Raw genomic sequence first — 15,710 nt, 5'->3', positions numbered from 1 at the left:
GTCCTCCCTTACAAAAAGTGCAACATCCCATCCACCATACCTGTTGCTCCGTCGCACCGATAGTGTCAGTATCTAAGAACTCTGAGCTGTCATCCTGCCCTTCTCATTCATGTTTTTATTATAGTCACTATATCCCAGTCTAGAAGCAATCCACTCCTTGTTTGCCTTACCTGTTAAGCTGTATTGAAATAGATACGATTTAAAGCTGTGGTACCCTCTATCCTTTTACTATAAACATGGCTATATGGATTGCCAGGTTAATATTTTGGTTGCTGCACATACCCTTGTCTTCTCATTGACTTTGCCTTTGGGTCCCATCCTATTGTTAATTTGGTTTAAACCTTCCCTGATGATTAAAGCAAATTTCCCCAACAGAATATTGGTCCCCCTCTGATTCAAGTGCAACCTGTCCCTCTTGTATAGGCTGCTGCTACAACAGAAGAGATTCCAATGATCCAAGAACCTGAGTCCCTGCCTCCTGCATTTGCTCATCAGCCACATATTTATCTGGTGTAGCTTTCTGTTCCTGGATTCACTAGCATGTGGCCTTGGAGTTGTATGAGATTAGAATGCTCGAGGTCTGTATTTTAATTTCTTACTTAACTCCCTATACTCATTCTGCAGGTTATCATCCCTTGTTTTGCCTGTGTTGTTTGCTCCCTTCACTATCAAGTCTAGGATCACTATCACTCTGTCTGACTTAACATTTCACTCTGAGCCTCAGAGCCAATCGCAGTGCTGGAAACCTGACAATTACTGCTAGCCCCTGAAAGAACATACCCCTCAACAGAATCTAAAGTGTGAGGGGAATGGCTACAGGGGAACCCTGCACTGACTGCTTATTCCCCTTACCCATCTATCTGAAGACTGCACTTTGGGTGTGACCATATTACTAAAATTGTTGTCTCTAATCTTTTCGGTCTCCCAGGTGATCTTGAGTACATCGACCTATGCCTCCAGATGCTTGACGTGGCCTGTTAGAGGCTGCAGTTGGATGTACTTCACACAGATGAGGTTATCAGGGAGACAGTGAGATTCCCTGACTTTCTACATCTTGCTGGAAGAGCATTTCACTACCCCAAAGGACTAAGGATCAGAAACAAATCAAATCTTACCAGTCCTTCTCACTAAAGCATGTTTTAAGAGCTGCACTCACTCCCCACACCCGGGCCACCTACTCTACCTCATCATACCAAAGCTTCTTGAGTCAAAACCTCAGCTTCTCTTTCTCACACTGACCCACTTACACATGACTACTCCAAAATAGCTACTTCTTTTTCTTCTTTCCTCCTTTTTTCTTCTTTTTATTGGCTGCTGTTAATCAGATAAATTAGTCATTCAACTACTAACTAACAAATTGCAAATGCGCCTCTTTCGGTTCCTGTTCAGTGAAACTCATCACCAGTTTCTAGAACCTATCTCTTTCAAACTCTCATGCCTTTTGCTCCAAGTCTCAGCTCCTGTTCATAAGATGGTATTACCATAAGATGATCTGGACTATGATCTTTGCATAGTTGTAGGAAAGTTAGGGGAAGGTGTAACCTCAGAGATTAAAGATGAAATTCCTTTAAGCAGAAGGGGGAGAGGGAAGACGTCAGGAATTGGAGTCCCATTTCACTGTTGAATATGGACTATACGATGCTGTCCAAGATTAACATCAACTAGGTGAAGTGTGTTCTAGGACAGGCGATGTATCCAAACTAAACCAGTGCTGTACCAGGCTGCAAAATCTGTTGCCACTCTTACTTTACTCAGGGATACCCTTACCAATGTAGTATAGAGGGGTAGATACTTACTTGGTTAGTGTGGACCAGCAGAAGGTCATCAATAGGATAATACACACATACTGTATGTGATGGGTTTTGGGAGGGAATCTGTGGTGTAGTTCAAATTAATGAGTGGGAGACAGTTTCATCAAATCTGGAATCAGGTTGGATTGTCCTCTCTTTGCCAAATCCATCAGCAAATTTATGGCTTTGCATTAGAGATATACAATTCAATACCTTCCTGTACATGGATGAAGTCGCTATCTTCTGCCTGGATCCACAGTCACTTTGCAGATTGTTCAACATTTATAACCTTTTCGAGTTGGCATACAGGGCCAGAGTCAACTGCAATAAGAGTGAGGTCATGTTCTTTAGTAATTGCCCCAACCAATCCAATGACCCCTTCACCATCAGCCTCTTACTACCAAAGGTGCTGGGGATCTGATTTGGAGGGGCTGAGGCATGTAACAAAAATTGTCTGGAGTAGATTGAGAAGGTAAAACAAAAATTGGGATTGTGGAAATGGCTTTCTCTGTTAATAACTGGAAAGAACTTGTTCATAAGGTTTGATATACTCTCAGGGCTGCTGTACTTGGACACAGGTATGGCCTGTTCCTTTCCCCTCTACTTTGGTAATAACCCAGAACTTTTTCCAGTTTTTCTGGGAAGTCCAAGGTGGACAGAGTCTGATAGGCCACAATGCAAAAGTCCCCTAAGAATTGGGGCAAAAGTGTATCACACATTACTCTTATCCTGATGATCTCCTTCATGTATGGCTGTATCGGTCGATGTGTATACCTGAAGTAGGTGGGCAACACTGTGTACTGAGGTTCTACCTGCCCTGGTGTTGGAGAAGATAGACCTGGCTCCTCTACCATGCAACATCCCAACCAGCTGGATGCCGCTACACCACAGATCCTTTGTGGAACATTTCATCCAAGTAAGCACCTTTGATCACACCCATCAAATAATGGTCAGCGCAGAATGTACTGCAGACTCTGTGAGACAGGGACACTGGATTCTGTGTGTCTGTTTTCTGAGTAAATGGTCCAAACCACATAGCATAATACCTCATTGTCGCATTTGACCAATAAACACCAAGACCTTGCTTGGCTGGTGGTGAGAGGTGCCTTTCCAGTCAGAACTTTATAGACCTTCATGTACACTGCCCCTGGGACTCCTGCAGTGGGAAGTAAAGGTCATCCACTTCTTTGCAGACTTTAGATTTGCTAAGAGGATGTGGAGACGGATGCAAGAGTCCATGTTCTGCTTTCATCTCCAGAAACTGCAGAGGACACATACCCAGACAGTCATCAATTACTGTTGGAAGGTCATCAACTTGGTGCAGGATGCAATTTGGTCTGCCTGAAGCTTGTTGGTTTTGCAGCACAGCGAGATTTCTGCAAGGGAATACTACAGATTGGCTCAGTTCAGGCTGCAGATGTAGACAATGCTAAGGCTGTCTAGACAAGGACTGCAGAATAAGCTCATTTCACTACTGCGCATGGAGATGCCGAGTTGGGTGTGGAAGCCCCTTGAGTAATGAAAGGGGTATCAGCCATGGGAGGGGCAATGGTGCATGTAATTTTATCTAATGATAATTAACAAATCCAATCAAGTTTGTTATTTATTTAGAGATACAGTGCAGAACAGGCCCTCTAGGCCCAATGAACCCTGTAACCCACCTATTTAACACTAGCCTAATCACAGGACAGTGTACCTACTAACTGATATGTCTTTGGACTGTGAAAGGAAACCGGAACACCCAGAGGCAACCCATATGATTACAGAGAGAACGTTAAAACTCCTTGCAGATGGTGGCAGAATTAACCTCTGAGCTCTGACGCCCCGAGCTGTAAATGTGTTGCACTAACTGCTGCTCTACCATGGCATTTGAAAAGAAGAAATGCAGTGCTGATTCTAGATTTGAACATGTGAATAATTGCCCAGAATAAAACCAGCAAATAGGTGAAATCATAGTGGAGAAGTTGTAGATGTCCAGGAAAAGCATTCATTTGCTTCGACACAGCCAGCTGTATCGATGGAATACAGTGATATTTTTTAAATGTATGGATAAAAAAAAGGTGAAATCATTCAAAACTTTACACTATTGTAAATTCTGAAGCCTGAGTCAAGGAAAAATGCAGCAGAAGCTTACCAAGAAGGAAAATCACTTTTTGGAATATTATGAAAATAAACTTAAGGGATAAATGAAATGTGTGGTTGGCTGCATGTAGAAAATAGATCAGTATGATATTGTAAATGTAAACAAAATTGCCATACTATTGAATGACTAAATGAGATCAATGTTTTAGAGAAGATAATAGCATTCTGAATATCAAAAGCGACAAGGATAGTGCAGATGAAAATACTCAGACTAAAGAGGCAGATCTTCAAGACCAGGTGATTTCCATCCTAACAATCTTTTGAACGTTGGTGAGAGTGCTACTAAACTGCTTAATAATTTTCCAAATTTCTTTCTTGAGAACTGTTTCTGTGGATTGGAAAATTGTGCTAGTCATTTTTCCCTTTCAATAACAAAAACAAACCCACAGTTAAGCCCAGTTTATCAACACTGCCTCTTAGAAAATTATGAGACTGTAACTATGAGAAGAGTATCTAAATGTCCTGAACATTTTCATTTGTAAAAGGGTAGATCAATCTTGAGCTTAATGATTTATTTTTTTGAACAGGTGAGTAATGTAGTGGAGAGTGGATTGTCTATGTATATTAGTCACATAGATTTCTAATGGATGTGTGCTAAGGTCCCTAGGAGACCTGAAGTTAAAGCTTGTGGATAGGAAAGGCATTATTGATCTGGCTAGAAATTTAGTTGATATGGATATTTGGATTAATGGGCAGGCACTGGTGTTGTCTCGTGACTAGCAAGATCCCACAGGATTTACATGCATGGTGTCCCAGTTATACCTTGCATTTATAAATTACTTAGGTGTTTTTTTTCCTTCATTCGAGGGATTTGGCTTCGCAGACTGAGCCAGCGCTTATTTGTCTATTCCTAAATGTCCTTGAACAGGTCGTGGTGAGCTGTCCTTTTGAACCACTCAAACTCTGAGGATATAAACCATCTTTGGAAAAGTTGAAGACCCAAAAGGGTAGAAAAAATAATTGAATTGCAGAAATGTTAATTTAGCGAATAAGATAAGTAAATAGATTTGCAGTGTTAATTTGGCAAAATGAAGAAAGTGTAAGAGTCAAATTTAAAATTCAGGGGCTGGCTTTTCAGGAGTGAAAGCAGAAAATGATCGAAATATAGAACCCACTGCTGCTTAATAGTAATTGATGCAAGGTTAAATGTGAATTTTAACTTTGTGATTGATATTTCTTTCTTCACTCATGGTTTTAATACCCAAGGTGAGGAAAAGGTGAGTGTGTGACACAGATTAATCAAGATCACTGATAGAATTGGTTCAAGGGATTAAATTTTCTTAAACCCTTATGTCTATGTTTCTCCTTGCAAATCTGTTTCTTTCCTAATACCATGAGGAAGAAATTTAAATATATCCTTATCAGTGTTCTCTATATTTTTGAACTTTGAAGTTGAATTATTTCATCTGTCTCATCTGTCGGAGTGTGCATGGACAGCAGCAACACTGCATTAAAACTATGTAAGAACATGTTGTTTCTAGAAAAATGTACAGTATACTTGGGCAACACGAGTGAATCTGCAGAAGCTGGAAATAAATAAAAACACAAAATGCTGGCAGAACTCAGCAGGCCAGACAGCAGCTATGGGAGGAGGTAGTGACGACATTTCGGGCCGAAACCCTTCATCAGGAGGGATGAAGGGTTTCGGCTCGAAACGTCGTCACTACCTCCTCCCATAGATGCTGTCTGGCCTGCTGAGTTCTGCCAGCATTTTGTGTTTTTACAGTATACTTAATTTGTTACACTTACAAGTTAGGCTTGCATTCTTCTTAACGGTGTTAGAAATTTGCTTTCAGTCTCCTCTCTCTGGAGATTGCTCAAGTCTTGTAATTTCTGGAGACCTAAGTAAAATTTACGATTATTATTTTATTGCACTTTGACTTGGAACAAATTAATAACTACCACAAGAGGAATGTAATATCATTGTTGCATGATGATTTATCTCTAATTACTGTTTAAACCTTATCAGATTGCAGGTGTTGATTACATCTACTTTATTCAGAAGAATTCCTTGAACTGGCGGGAGAGAACATTAAAAATAGAAGCCCACAATGAAACCTTTGCCAACCGAGTTGTCATCAATGAATTCTGCTGCTATACTGTATGTAATCAATTGTAAAATATTTTAAATTAATGTAAAATAAAATTGTAGTGTCAGCAACTTTATCTTCAGAAGATGGATAATAAACAGAATAAATGTGTGTGGGTGAGTGGGAGGAGGTGGATCAGAAGAATTAATATTCCTGTAACTTGAAGTTCAGGATAGGAAAAGTGACATGAGATCATAATTTATTCTAACATCTGATTTTTCAGTGTCATTCTTTAGTACATTGATTTTCTTCCACACTCAGTATTAAATATTGCACATGCTGTGTATGCCCACAGAGTTCTATCAGTCATGGTGAGGATTGCACAGTATACACATGATGCTACTAGATCAGCAGCTTATTTTTGCATGCGCATTATCCTTTCTCTAGTGGTTAAGAAAAATGCTTGAGGCAATAAATATATTGAGTTAGAATAGGAGAATAGGAAGTCAGCACATTTAAGAGTCAAAAAAATTGAATTTGGTTAATTAAATTGTTTTCTTTCAAAGATGATCTGGTATATCTTTGATAACTAACATCAGTAAAAATATGCACATTTATCTTGATCTACCATCAGCCTAAAGGTTGAAAGTTCATTTAATTTTTGTAAACTTCACTTGCTTTATAATACCATAAATTATAAATCAGTCCATTTATAAATGTTATTTACTGTGGTAGAGAACAGTTTCATAAAGCAAATAAAGTATAGGGTAATTAATAAATCACTTGACCATTGAGCTACTTGTAATTTTGGCTAACAAGTCTCTAACATGTTAAATTGAAATTGTGAGTAATGTTAATATTGCAAGAATAATGCTATTCTAATGTGAAAAAATATTGTTATTCCATTAGTATTAATTAACTGTAAAATTAAGAGGTTGAATTTATAATATTAATATTCTCTTCTTTTGAGTACTTCATTTCTTTGATTTAACTATTTCTGATTAAGAATGAGGGAAAGCAATGTAATTCTGTTTGCTGAAAATTATCAGTAAAGCCAGTTTTAGCACCAGTTGACTAATCTGCTACTGCTCAGTTCTATGTCAAAAAAGTTTTAAATTATTTGCTGCCTTTTGATAATTTATGAGTAATAACCCAATTCTGTCATAGCCAGAGTTTGAACAGACCCAAAGATGACATGTTTTTCAATAAGTTCACAGTAAATGCAGTAACTAATTTTTCTTTAGTTGGATTTACTCAATCTAATCTATTACAGTCTAACCTCTTTTAATCTAGTACATCGGTTTCTGCAACTTGGAGTTTATTTGTCCTACTTCAGTTAACTGGCGGACTCTTTTGAAACTTCAAATATTTAACTTAATCACGCTTTATAATCACTGATGTAGCTAACAGAAATAAAGAACCTTTTATTGTTTTTGAAGATTTATTTGTACTATTGTTATTGCAAAATATTTATATTGTGTTATTGCTGTTTAGAGCAAAGAACTCTTCCATTGAATGAAATTTCAGTCATATTTAGAAATACTGTACAAATTAAAATTGTATATTTCATCAGTAGTTATTTATTTTTAAAAATAGTATAATTGCATTGAGCAACATGATTTGAACCTGGAATATCCTCTCTATTGTACTACTAGGTTCACCAAGAAAATGAGGATTGGACTTGCTTTGAGCAGTCAGCAAGTCTTGATATCAAATCTTTTTTTGGGTTTGAAAGTACTGTTGAAAAGATAGCAATGAAACAATATGCCAGCAGTATAAAAAAGGTATGTGAATTAAAGACATTTAATTTTACCTGTATTATACTTGGCACCTGTATTATGATGTAGGTATAACCTAGACATGAAGAAAGTGCCAAAAGTATCAAATCTGTTCACAATGATTATTTATATTATTTAGTTTTATGTTTTAACCTTTTAACATCATTGTAAAATATGTAGATGCCTTTTATAATTACGTTTTCAAATTATGGTGAAATGATTTAAACTTTTTAATTTAACTACAAGCACAATAGCTGATTTTATAGCTGTCCAAGTCAACCCTTTCTCTGATTTGGTTAGTATGTTGTTATGTAGGAGTGATTTGTTAACACAGGTAATACACGAACATTATCTCTTTATAGTCCAAAATGTTGTTCTTCAGAGGAAGTCTGGTTACTCCTGGTAATGCCTGCTTATAGCTTCTTGTAAAATTACTTTAGAACACAGAACAATACAGCACAATATGGGCCCTTTGACCCACAACATTGTGCTGACCTATATGATGCCACTGCATGATAAAGCTTAACAATTTCCTCCTATACAGTCCATAGCTCTCCATGTTTTTGTATCCGTGTGCCTATCTAGGAGTCTTTCAAATGTTCCTATTGTATCAGCTTCTACTACCATCCCCAGGAATCTATCACTTTCTGTGTAAAAGACAAACTACCTCTGATATCTCCCCTATGCTTTCCTTAATCAGATGTCCTCTGGTATTGGCCATTGCTGCTCAGGGGAAGAAAGATGCTGGCTGTCCACTTTATCTCTGCCTCTCATAATCTTTTACACCTCTAGCAAATTACCTCTTATTCCCTGAACAGTATGCTCAAGGCACCTGGCAACCCTCTGAATTGCAATCAAGAGATGCAAATCGCTGCAGGCCGCTAAAACTCAATAATCTCATTGCACCATAAGGCATTTACTTTCCGTCTCAGTGATTTTCATTTCCACAACAATCAAAAGTGATTAACGTGTTTTGTTCATTGTTTATGAATAATACTGTGGAAGGCTTTTCTCTCAGACAATAATTCAGTTCATTGATTTGTCTGGAATAAAAGACAAAACATTTTCAACACTTAGGGAACTGCATGCCATCGAAGATGCTCATGTTTTTAAAATAATTTTTTCCTCTGGATAACTGAAATTTAACATATATTATAGTCAGGTACAAAAGAATACAGACAAATTGGAGATGATGCTTACATATCTTTTATTATTAACCTTCCACACCATGTTCCTTGTTAATAAATTGATATTGAATAATGCATAACAGTTTAATCTTTTAGATAGATAGATAGATACTTTATTCATCCCCATGGGGAAATTCAACTTTTTTTCCAATGTCCCATACACTTGTTGTAGCAAAACTAATTACATACAATACTTAACTCAATAAAAAATATGATATGCATCTAAATCACTATCTCAAAAAGCATTAATAATAGCTTTTAAAAAGTTCTTAAGTCCTGGCGGTAGAATTGTAAAGCCTAATGGCATTGGGGAGTATTGACCTCTTCGTCCTGTCTGAGGAGCATTGCATCGATAGTAACCTGTCGCTGAAACTGCTTCTCTGTCTCTGGATGGTGCTATGTAGAGGATGTTCAGAGTTATCCATAATTGACCGTAGCCTACTCAGCGCCCTTCGCTCAGCTACCGATGTTAAACTCTCCAGTACTTTGCCCACGACAGAGCCCGCCTTCCTTACCAGCTTATTAAGACGTGAGGCGTCCCTCTTCTTAATGCTTCCTCCCCAACACGCCACCACAAAGAAGAGGGCGCTCTCCACAACTGACCTATAGAACATCTTCAGCATCTCACTACAGACATTGAATGACGCCAACCTTCTTAGGAAGTACAGTCGACTCTGTGCCTTCCTGCACAAGGCATCTGTGTTGGCAGTCCAGTCTAGCTTCTCGTCTAACTGTACTCCCAGATACTTGTAGGTCTTAACCTGCTCCACACATTCTCCATTAATGATCACTGGCTCCATATGAGGCCTAGATCTCCTAAAGTCCACCACCATCTCCTTGGTCTTGGTGATATTGAGACGCAGGTAGTTTGAGTTGCACCATATCACAAAGTCCTGTATCAGTTTCCTATACTCCTCCTCCTGTCCATTCCTGACACACCCCACTATGGCCGTGTCATCAGCGAACTTCTGCACATGGCAGGACTCCGAGTTATATTGGAAGTCTGATGTGTACAGGGTGAACAGGACCGGAGAGAGTACGGTTCCCTGCGGCGCCCCTGAGCTGCTTACCACCGTGTCAGACCTACAGTCTCCCAACCGCACATACTGAAGTCTATCTGTCAAGTAGTCCACTATCCAATCCACCATGTGAGAGTCTACTCCCATCTCCGTTAGTTTGTGCCTTAAGATCTTGGGCTGGATGGTGTTAAAGGCACTAGAGAAGTCAAGGAATGTAATCCTCACTGCACAACTGACCCCATCTAGGTGAGAGAGTGATTTATGCAGCAAATACGTGATAGCATCCTCCACTCCCACCTTCTCCTTATACGCAAACTGAAGAGGATCCTGGGCGTGCCTGGTTTGTGGCCTCAGATTCTGTATTATCAGCCGCTCCATGGTCTTCATCACGTGCGACGTCAAGGCAACAGGTCTGAAGTCATTCAACTCCTTTGGTTGTGGTTTCTTCGGTACCAGGACAATACAGGATGTTTTCCACTGTTTGGGTACTCTTCTCTGCTCCAGGCTCATGTTGAAGATGCGCTGTAGTGGTTCTCCCAGCTCAGTCGCACAGACCCTCAGTAATCGTGGGGAAACTCCATCCGGTCCAGCCGCCTTGCTGGTACAGATCTTCCTCAGTTGACCTTCCACCTGTGCAGCCGTAATCCTGGGCGTGGGCAAGGTCTCCTGTGAGTGGCTATTTTCCTGTGAGGGAAGTAAGCCTGGTGTGGATGAGATTGAGCTGTCGAACCTGTTGAAGAAGTTGTTCAGCTGGTTCGCTTTCTCCATATCTCCACTTATGTTCGCCCCCCGCTTTGCACCGCATCCGGTGATGATCTTCATCCCATCCCACACCTCCTTCATGCTTTTTTTCTGCAGCTTTTGTTCTAGCTTCCTCCTATACTGCTCCTTTGCCCCCCTTATCTGTACTCTGAGTTCCTTCTGAACTCTTTTAAGCTCCAACCGATCATCATCTTTAAAGGCCCTCTTCTTCTGGTTTAGGAGGCCTTTGATGTGACTAGTGATCCAGGGCTTATTATTGGGATAGCAGCGAACAGTTCTAACAGGGACAACTGCATCCACACAAAAGTTAATATAGTCCGTTGTGCATTCAGTGACCTCCTTAACGCCCCCACAGAGCCCCCCTTGCAGTACATCCCAGTTAGTAGTACCGAAGCAGTCTCTCAGGGCCTGTTCAGCTTCAGGAGTCCACTTCCTAAAAGAGCGTGTGGTAGTGGGATGCCTCATCACAATTGATTTATATCTGGGCTGTAACAAAACCAGGTTGTGATCAGCTTTCCCCAATGAAGGCAGTGGGGATGCACTATATGCCTCCTCTACGTTTGCATACAGTAGGTCAATAGTCCTATTACCCCTGGTGTAGCAATCCACGTACTGGGAGAAAGCAGGTAGTGTCTTGTCCAAAGTCACATGGTTGAAGTCCCCTGTAATTATCACCAGTGCCTCAGGGTGCTGTGTCTGAAGCCGAGCAACAGCGGTTTTGATGTGCTATGTTTGTACATTTTATAGGGGAAAGAAATAATTGAATATTACCTGAAGCAACTGGAAGAAGAAGGAATTACCCATGTACCACGTTGGTCACCAATGGTCAAAATTAACACAGAAAAGTCAGTTCCTGCCCAGAAGCTGACATCCTCTCCAGCTGTAGCCATACCTGGTCGAGGTGATGCAGTTAGAAAGGAAGAACATGTTAATAAGGACTTGATTGCTGGTTCCAATAATTCACCTGACCCTCTCTCAGGAACTCCAGATGGTAAACACTATAATTCAATTGCATGTTTCTTTTACATGTTTATATTTATCATTGTGCATTTTAAAATTATATCATGTATACTTATTGTGTTCAGTAGCGAATGAGAAGCAGTAATGTGTTTATCCTAAATATTAGAAGAAACACTTTGAACAATGTAATTGGAATAAATAAAATTTGCTAAGCTCATTTAGTTCAAAAATGTTGATGTGAAATACTAAGGTATTAATTGTTTTCATTTGTCAAAAATGTATATTAACAAGTATTGGATTTTCAAGTTAAAAAGAACGAGCTCCCTTAATTTATGTATAATTATTTTTAATTGTGTTTTAGATAAATTGGATGCTGATTATATCCAGCGTTATCTGGGTGATTTGACACCACTACAAGAGAGCTGTCTTATTAGGCTTCGAACTTGGCTTCAAGAAGCGCACAAGGGCAAGGTAAGGATTTAAATGTCAGAATGACCTGCACTGTTTTATTTTGATCTAGAACCTAAACTATCAGTGTTGTCTTTCTAATAGCAAACAGTTGCTTCATTGTCAGTTCTTTCATTAAGTTGATGTTCCTGAATTTTGTATTGTTGTATTGATTTCAGCTAAACAAAATATTCTCAATGATAAGTTATTACTCTGGGCCATTACTAAATATCTGTGCGCAGGCTTATTCTGTTTACTAGATGAGATGAACCTGATTAGTTAATTTCTGTCATTGTCTAATTTGAGCATGATTTGCAAACAGAAGGCTTTCTATTTTAAGCTATGGTCTGCTTTGTTGTAACCTACCTTTGTTGATATGACTTCATAATACCGTGTAATTAATGCACAAAATATGAAATTTTAATATACATTGTAGTTTCCTGAAATTTTATTGCAAATTAAATATAATTCTGGTAAATTAAAATTTGAACAGCAAATCCTTAGTTATAAACCTATTGAAAATCTTCCAAAGCGTATTAAGCTCGATTTGATTCTGTATCTTAATTCAGTCTGCTCAAAAATTTGCTTATTTTTCAAATATTCCTAATCGTAAAATTAAATCTATTACATCATTGGGGTAGACACAATAGATGCATGTACATATTTCCAAAAATCACAACTTTCTGACAGTCACACTTTCTTAATCCCTCCATAACCCCAACAACCTGTCGGAGTGCTTCAGCTTATATTTTGCCCTGTCTGTTGTCTGCTTCTATGGCTATGCAGACTGAACATTGTATTGCATATTGTATTGTTTCCCAGTTTTCATGCACAAAATTTAAACAATTTTAAAGCATTTTCATGGCAGTCCTTTTTAAGAAGCAGTATTTGTATTATATTCATGAGTCTGTAACTAACTGTATAATTTGGATGCAAAGTTATATAACTTTGATAAACACCGGATCATTTGAACATTTTTTGAAACATTTAAGTTTCTTTGCAGTTAAAAGGAAAATTAACATTTCCTTTTCATAATTGCAACTTCACAGATTCCTAAGGATGAGCACATTCTGCGGTTCTTGAGAGCACGCGATTTCAATATTGATAAAGCAAGAGAGCTTCTGTGCCAGTCTTTGACATGGCGTAAACAGCACAAAGTGGACTATCTCTTGGAGACTTGGACACCACCTCAAGTGTTGCCTGATTATTACACAGGAGGCTGGCATCACCATGACAGAGGTTACACAAAATGTTACCTTGCATATTACACTAGGTTCTTAGAATGTATTTTGAAAGGCTGTCTGCTTTAAAAAAAAAAGATCTAAATTCTATTAAACACACAATAATTTAAAAACATCAATGGCTTTGTACATAAACACAGAAGTTCTTACTGGCCTTTGCACCGCTGGCATTTAGGGGCAACACTGAAGGGCCTCCATCTTTGTCTTGTCCATACTGTCACACACAGGTATAGAAGGTGGTGATGTGGCATCAGCACCGGTCTTCGGAGTGAAGGGTCCCAAGTTCGAAACCAGCCGGCTCCCCTGCGTGCTTTCCATGCGTGCTGGGTTGAGCGTCGAACTGGCAACTCGGCCTCCTGAAAATAAGAAAGCCTGCAATAAAAATGGCGTCCTGATGACTCCACTCGGAGTTGAGGGCTTTCTTCTTCTTCTTTTTCTTCATTTTTATTTTTATTTTTATTTTAGGGTTGTTAGCCCCTGAGCTGAACCCTCAAACCTGGAGTACTAGTGGACCACTCTTGGTTTAGCCTCTACCCCTTGACCCGTTCAGCATGGGTGACCCTACTAAGAGCCAAAGCATAAATTACTGACTCCAGCCAACATAGTTCTCTGGGCACGCAAGCCTTCAAACCTTATGACAAGATTGCGGTCTTCTTGGTTTATAGTTTTATGAAAGAAATGTTTCTTTTAAGTTACTACAGGACGTTATGGACAGAACCATAAGATCAGTAACAGAGCATAAAATCATGGCTCAAATTTTCTTTCTATTATAAGTCTAAAGTGAGTTTTATTGGAGTGTTTCGATGGGAGAGATGAAGTTGCACTGTTGAGATTGGTCTAATTTAAATTTTTGCTTTAATAATGTTTTGAGATCCTTAGAATTAAAAATAAACTTAAGATAGAAATTGAGCTGCAAATGATAAGAATTAATAAACATTTTCATGATGATTTATCTAAGGTTGATATTGCATTAGCTGTCACTTCTGTTTTGTACATTTAGGTGCATTTTGATTATTGTCCATATTGAGAAATTCTGTCTTAACCTGGAATATTTTCAATGACTCATCCCTTGCAATTCTTTGGGTGGGAAAATACTTTGTCCTTATTTGGGATTGTGCCCAATGATACTAGATTTCCCAGTGAGCATTTACCCAGTCAAGTCCCTTAATATCTTATATTTCAATAAGATCACCTGACACTTGTCTAAACCCCAGTGCATTTAGTTCCAGCTTGCTCAGTTTTTCCTCATAAGACAATCCGCACTGAGAATCATGGTCTAAACTGCTACAGTTTACTGGTCCGGTATAGTTAAATATAAAGCCCAATTTGATCATTCTTATGTTGTGTAAATTATTGATTCATTAAACTGATGTGCCAAGGCCAGATTTGTGGAAGCAACAGTTGAGAGGAAGCATATTGTCAAATTTATTACTGATGATAATTGCTAAATGTTTCAATTAGCTGCTCTGAAATAAGAAGCTAAACCTTAAAGAGCTTTACTGTTTAATTCATTGGCATGCTTTTGTCTTAGTTTTTCATATTGAAGGAGAGAGGCTCTGAAATCTATTAAATCTGAAAACCTAACTTTTCAGCAGCTTGAAATCTTTTAAAATCATTCCATTTTAATTTTGCTATTAGTAACCAGAGCAAGTAATATAATCATACAATTTGTTTTTAAATAGATGGGAGACCCCTGTATATTTTGCGACTTGGACAAATGGATACCAAAGGTCTTGTCAGAGCACTCGGAGAGGAGGCACTGCTGCGGCATGTGAGTGCTCTTTAATCATTAAATCTAATTTCATTATCTCTAGCATTATGAGTACTGAATTAGTGTAGTTGAGCATTGTCAGCAAAAATATTATGAGACACTTATTAAGAATTAATACATTCCATGCCACAGTACTTTAGCACATGGCTTTTATATATTAAGTGGTTTCTTCAAGTGGTGCTGTATGTGGAATCTTAACTTTAATGATATGTGGCCATCATGACTAGAATTGAAACTTGTTAAGCTTATGCATGGGAGAGAATGGGGGTTGGGGGTGTCATTTTAGTCTGCACTGAATTCGGGCTCTGGTACAGGAAGGTAAATTGTTTGCTGAAACACTATTCTGTTAACCCCACAAATTCTATTACATAAGAATTTTATCATCTTTCTAATAAGAACTAATGCATGATTAATTGTTAGCAATTTTATGATGGACATTTGAAATAATTTGATTCAATAATGAATTGTAAATTGAACATTTGTAAACATTTTGGTTTGATTAGCATTATCTTTTTATAAGACCATAAGGTACAGGAGCAGAATTAGACTATTTGACCCATCAGAGTCTACTTCACTATTTCAT

At 38.5% G+C, this 15,710-nt stretch overlaps 1 protein-coding gene across 4 annotated transcripts in view; it reads left to right on the top strand.

Annotated features, from left to right (window-relative positions):
- The window catches only part of LOC140714636 (SEC14-like protein 1), a 62,493-nt gene that overhangs the window by 26,534 nt on the left and 20,249 nt on the right, over positions 1–15,710 (top strand). For all 4 annotated transcript variants that reach the window (XM_073026011.1, XM_073026012.1, XM_073026010.1 and 1 more), the window contains exons 4-9: positions 5,902–6,033; positions 7,618–7,746; positions 11,456–11,699; positions 12,030–12,139; positions 13,165–13,354; positions 15,039–15,127. In XM_073026011.1, coding sequence (XP_072882112.1) covers positions 5,902–6,033; positions 7,618–7,746; positions 11,456–11,699; positions 12,030–12,139; positions 13,165–13,354; positions 15,039–15,127 — 894 coding nt within the window. The remainder of the gene's footprint in view (positions 1–5,901; positions 6,034–7,617; positions 7,747–11,455; positions 11,700–12,029; positions 12,140–13,164; positions 13,355–15,038; positions 15,128–15,710) is intronic.

The sequence above is a fragment of the Hemitrygon akajei genome, chromosome 22, assembly GCF_048418815.1.
Source record: "Hemitrygon akajei chromosome 22, sHemAka1.3, whole genome shotgun sequence".
Taxonomy (NCBI): Eukaryota; Metazoa; Chordata; class Chondrichthyes; order Myliobatiformes; family Dasyatidae; genus Hemitrygon; species Hemitrygon akajei.
Note: the sequence above shows the minus strand (reverse complement) of the source record. Positions and strands in the feature narration are given on the sequence as shown.